The 6,000-nt window shown below is 36.3% G+C and overlaps 1 protein-coding gene across 9 annotated transcripts in view; it reads right to left on the reverse strand.

Moving 5' to 3' along the window:
- Positions 1 to 5,656, reverse strand: part of LOC112518975 (large proline-rich protein bag6-A) — an 11,801-nt gene extending 6,145 nt beyond the window's left edge. For 3 of the 9 annotated variants that reach the window (XM_025126812.1, XM_025126817.1, XM_025126814.1), the window contains exons 1-7: positions 5,137 to 5,555; positions 3,889 to 4,043; positions 3,018 to 3,135; positions 1,944 to 2,024; positions 875 to 1,020; positions 714 to 785; positions 48 to 209 (exon numbers count right to left, since the gene is read on the reverse strand). In XM_025126812.1, the coding sequence (XP_024982580.1) occupies positions 48 to 209; positions 714 to 785; positions 875 to 1,020; positions 1,944 to 2,024; positions 3,018 to 3,135; positions 3,889 to 4,043; positions 5,137 to 5,227 (825 nt within the window). In that variant the 5' untranslated portion in view covers positions 5,228 to 5,555. The other 6 variants (XM_025126813.1, XM_025126819.1, XM_025126818.1 and 3 more) reach the window with 6 other exon arrangements.
- Positions 5,657 to 6,000: the final 344 nt, after the last annotated feature.

The raw sequence follows: 6,000 nt of genomic DNA on the forward strand, positions 1-6,000 counted from the left end.
CTTTAACAAAATGATGCTTTGAATAAAAATCAAAATATTGTACTTACAGGGAGCTGCAAAGATTCCATAGAAACATCAGTCGGAAGCGTGAAAGCAGCATTCTGAGGATTAGGTTGACCCCTTCCAGAAGCATCATCAGGTTGTTGTCCGGTGGAATTTCTTATGTCATGAAGACCAGGTATCCGCGAAAGCCTTTCAGAGATGTGTTGCTGGTGAACAAAGTAATATTGAGCAAAAGAGTGTTTACACCCTAATAGTTACCAACGAGTAAGTGTTCACCACAAATCTATCTTGATTGTAGGTCTGCTTAAAGGCATTGCCAAGTTAATGGCAACAACATCACCAGAAGCATCAAGCATAAATCTCTTAACATAGATCCACAAACATATGTAATAGTTATGTGTGCTACATGAATTTTTACGGTCATATCTATCAATAACAAGCCCTTGTCCCAAATTAGTTGGGGTAGGCTTAAAGAGAACCCAAAGGAAATTATACCAAGATGATTGTTAATTATAACAAGGTGAAATCTTGTTACAAAAAATGAAATGAAAACTAATATAAAATGATAAAGAACTTTCTCTAGAAGGGCTCCTTATACATTCTAGAATTCAATATTATGGAAAGCATGGTACGAATCCCTCAGGCTTTCTTCCAACAGTATAAACTTCAGAATGGTAAGCAGAGGATGAATTTTATTAGTGGCCACTTACATGCAAATCTACTGCTTCACTACCACTTCCAGCATTTGCTATGCCAAAGGAGCCAAGAACAGCTGAAACAATCTACCATAATAAGGAACACCACAAAACAATTACTTCAGCTAAATGTCTATCAAGGGCATGTCATGGTTAATACTTTGTCATAGTCTTACCCGACTAAAATCTGGGATACTGCCATCGCCTTGTTCAGATATATTGAATGTTCCAACTACAACACTCGGGCCATGTTGATGCTGCCTGGTACTTGATGCTGGATCACTTGCTGAAAATGCAACATATTTTGGGCTCAAGATAAATTCTGGAAAAAAGCCCCAAACAGAAGGAAAATAAAATAACAAAAAACGAAAAGGAACCTACAAAAAGAGAATCTATGGCAACAACCAAAGTTACCAACAACAACAAAGTCAACATTTTTTTCTTTTCGATGAAGAGAGAATGTTCATTAACTCGCTTGTTTATACATGGAGTTAAATGGTGAGTTTGGTGGTTACTTTTGGAATAAAATGAGTAACAAACCTAAGGTGTTCTTGGCACAAAAAACAAACAAAATGCTATGAGAGAGCAGGAAAAACCCATCCATCAGATCCTAAATTGCTCTAACTAGAATGGCTCACCAGAGTATCAGACAGCACCATTTGAAAATATAAAGCAGTATGACATTCAACGAAATGTCTAGAATGGCAATCTGTTAGAGCAATTAGTAGGAAATGATCCTCATCCAACCACATGATGCATATAGAAGCAAAAAAACGTAACCTCACAGTCACAGAAAGAAAATCCAGTGGAAGAATAATTCCTACGAAACAGTGAAGATTTACAGTCTTTCTTTCATATGCACAAATATTGTCATCTTTGAAGATATGATAACTAGAATAAAAGACTGAAAGAGAGCAACTTCTTTAACTTTTAGACAGGTCACCACTAAGCATCACCAATTTTCCACCAACATAGGCTGGTTAGGTTACTACTTGTCCCTCTAGAGCATTATGTGGCAATTTTAATTGTCATGCACTAGAGCTTCATAACAAGATAGAAAAGGAAAACTGCATGAGCATAGAAAGCATGTACCTGATACCAGATTCATGGTTCAGGAACTAGACCTTCACCTAGTTTATGAGGGAATAGGGATATGATCTAAGGTATTTTTGCAAACAAATGAAGTATCCTCTGATGCAAACTTAACTTGAAGAGAAAGATAAGAAAGCTTAGAAGTCAGCAAACCTGTATGATCAGGAAAGCTTGCTAATGACGGGTTCATCGGCTGTCGAGCAACCAGGTGCAGTGTGTGACCATCTTCCACATCTATAATTCATACTCATTAAGGAGCTTCAGTATCAAAATGCAATGAAGAATTTATTCATGATGAAGCTGGAAGAAACTCTTTCAAACAAACAAACATGAAAAACAAAATTCAAAGATATACAAGCTTTTACAATGTTGCCAACAAGAACCATTATCAAATCTCAACTGCTTGCTGTTTACCACAAAAAAACAGAGAAGAAGGCGTCAACATACCGACCTAATTTCATTAAAGGAAGATGTGCTAGATCGCTATCATATAATTTTTTCTTCCAATGGACGAACAATTGAAAATAGAAAGTGTCTATTGGCCCAGAAAGCGCAACCCTGCAACTCCCTTAATTGTGTGCTGTAAATACCAAAGAACGAGTCAATTAACAATGGTTCAGCTTACTTTACATGCAATAGTTTAAGTTACTATAAAACTCCTCCCAATGAATAGATGGTAAACAGGCAAGTCTTGCACCAAAATAATTCTGATTCCTTGAGGGAAGAGAAGACCTTTTCCCCTAACTGTGTCCATGAAACCATAAGAACAATTACAACGAGACCATAAATGTTTCAGTTATCTACATTACCTTATTTAAGGTCTGCTTCAGAACATAATACTACATTTCACAAACACATCCAACTCAAAAAGACCCTTGTGTTCCATAAGATACAGCAAAAAGAAAGAAAAATAACTCAAATAGCGATTAAAATAACACCAGACCACAGATGCATTAAACTTCTGTTGTGAAGACGAGACCTTATCTTGATCATAGGAAACTACAAGAAGGAATAAGTTATGTATATTTGTTTGCGGTTGGTAGAGTGCTCATAAAGGATCAACAGATGCAGTAAAGGACAAGCATCAAGCATGCATGCAACTGGACATATCCGAAGGTTACGAATTAACAGTTTAAATATGGGAAAGAAATTGGTAGGCTGAGAATTCTGGGTTGCCATATAGCTATTCATGCTAAGTCTAGTTATTTAAAATATGGAGAAGGATACGGTAAGCTGAGAGGAGCTGGTCATCCTTCAGAACTTTGCCACGGCAGATTAAACGTTGCTGTTCAGATAATACACCAGTAACAGAAGCAATCTGTTCCTTGAGTGCAGGAACGGGTACCTGTAAGGAGACACAGGTTAAAGAAAACACAAACAAGGAAACAAACATGATGTAGCTAAGCAAATAAGTTGCAAAAAGTCAGGAACAACTATAAAGCAATATTGAAATGGGACTTTTTGTAGAGATGACCATTTCTTTTCTTTCTTAAGAAACACACAGAGAAATGATTACCTGCCAGCAGCTTCTGGAAGCAAAGATAAACTTACCACATTGACCAACGTACTTAAACGGGTCCAAAAGTATTATCCAATATGTGAAACCATTCCACAATCTCGAACAGAAGGGACTGGGGAAGGGGAGATGAAACCAACCTTCCCCGTAAATAACTTCAACATTCGACAACAATTAACTCCCCCCCCCAACTTTCTGCATCTATTGGTGTGGGTTAGATTTGTTTCATTGTTATCATTGTCAATGCTGCTTGGGATGTTATAATCCTATCTACTGAAGAGCAAGAACGGGTGACAGTTCAACTTTGTATGATCGGAAGGCTACTTTATTCTTGATTGACTATATATATATATATATATATATATATATATAAATTTCTGCCACACACGTCCAAATTGGCACCAAACAAAGGACAATGTGAAAACAGTTTCCACAGAAGATTTTGATGACATATCACAAATGGACAGAATGATCCTTCATTGATATGTGTAAACAACTTAAAACTAAAAGATTCAATTGAAAAAAGATTACAGATGGAAACAAGACATGCTGAAATAACAAGGAAAGAAAAATAGTGTTTACGCATTTATCTACTCGCAGAGTGTATGTTTGAGAATCCAAAGTCTTTATCTTTATCTCAACAGTGGGTTCCGAACTGTTACCCTCGCTGCTCCCAGAATCCATAACATCCTTACCACCATGATTACTTGCCATAGTCTCAATGTCCCACCCAAAGCCTGTAATAAACTAGATATTAATGATATAGATCATTTGGGAACACATTTGAGTTGTACAAAAAAAAAAAACAAGCCTCAAGCATGCATGCATGAACTTAAGACTAGCAAATGGTTTCAGTCTTTCAGATGTGACTGACAATTCCATAGCCTAAAAATGGGCATAGAAAGACATGATAAACACGAGTCAAGGGTAGCAATCTTCAAAATACTCAAACACTAAAATGAATTTTTTTTAGCTTGGGGCGATCAGGCAAAGAAAGTTGGGATAAAGCGTTTACATGCCAGCTAGGCATCTGGACTTGTATCTTTCAACAATCTAACCAAAAGGTACGCTAACTCCGGTCTTATGTAGTTATAGACAAGCCAACTCAATAGTTCAATAAAAAACAATAAGCAATTGAAGTACTCAACAAAATGAATAAACATCTAGTAATAACAAGATGTCTGGTTATGAAGTCTCTAATGACACACTCTACACCCACATCTGAAGTGAATCTCAAATTCTCTCATTTGCATACAATAAAGCCTCCATCCAACCCCTTCAAAAGCAATATAAGAGAAACTAAGAAGATACACAATCAATTAAATAAATGGAAATTAATACAAACATGAAAAAGCTAGAAATTCAGTTTCCCAATCCAAAATTGTGTATGCGTTAGTCCTCATCCTAGGATTTTTAAATCTTTTCCCCTATGTATTATCACATTTGTTAATTATCAGATGTATGGTCACTATAATTCAGCCTAGGATGAAGAAGTCATTGAGGGTTGGCATAATCAGTCCACTCCTGACAATATATTATCACAAGACACAACAGTTAATCATCAGACGTATGGCCACTATAATCAGGTAGATGATACTAATTCAATGATGACTGGAATCATCAAACCACTACATACCACAGAAATTGGATGTAATAGAGCATTTTCTTGATCTCTTCCTATAACATAGAGAATTGTGCATCCTCTATTCAATTCCTTGGTGTCCAATTCGTCAAAATTGGGGCATAAGTTATGCAACTAATCAATTGGCAAATATTTGTAAAGTAATGAAATGAACGCTATTACACTAGCATTAACTGGGGATCCTCTACCCAATCCATTGCGATTCAAGAACCCGTGAGAATTTATCAACACCGATTGTTGCACGGCCATTTTAACAACATCAGAAATTGGAGGGGGCATAAGAAAACCAACTGCACTGAAATAACTTCATCACTCAATAAAGTAGAAACCTCAAAATTAATCAGCCATAGCAACCAATTCTAACTCAAATTACCCGATATCAAACATCAAGATTCAGTCTTGACACGCAAACACGCGTTTGCATGATCAAATTCAAAAACCACAAAAAAGAAAGATAGGAACTAAACTTTCGAACTCCTCGTCCATGCAATCAATAAAGTGAAGAAAGTCGTCCGATTCTAAAACCCTAGAAACGTTGATAACATAAGTTGAAAGGCATCGAAAACCGTCGATTGATTATGAGGAATGAATTGGGAGAATAGGTTTTGCTTACCTGATCTTTCTTGCGAGAGAGCACCGCCCAACCGCGCCCTCTCTTGTTCTATCTGGCGATTCTAGCGATCTGGGCTGGGCAGCGAGTGGTCGGACGGTATTTATATGTAGTACCACTGATGCAATATTTTGACAGGTTGGTTCATGTTGTAATTACCAACACCGAAAGTTACAACAATATTATGTCTGATGCCTTGATGGTAATATAAAACGTAACTTTTTACAATTTATAAAACCATCATAATCTATACTATATTATAATGCATTTGGCTAAAACTCTTAAAAACTCTTAAACTCTTAAAACTCTTAAACCTGTTTATCCCTATCCGATTTCATCCCATAACTGAATTCGTATAACTAACTGCAGATAAACACAATCAAATACAGGATAAACATCTTATTTTAAATATAAAAAATCTAAAATATAATTAGGATAATCA

Source organism: Cynara cardunculus, assembly GCF_001531365.2.
Source record: "Cynara cardunculus var. scolymus isolate 2C chromosome LG 10, CcrdV1, whole genome shotgun sequence".
NCBI classification, from domain to species: domain Eukaryota; kingdom Viridiplantae; phylum Streptophyta; class Magnoliopsida; order Asterales; family Asteraceae; genus Cynara; species Cynara cardunculus.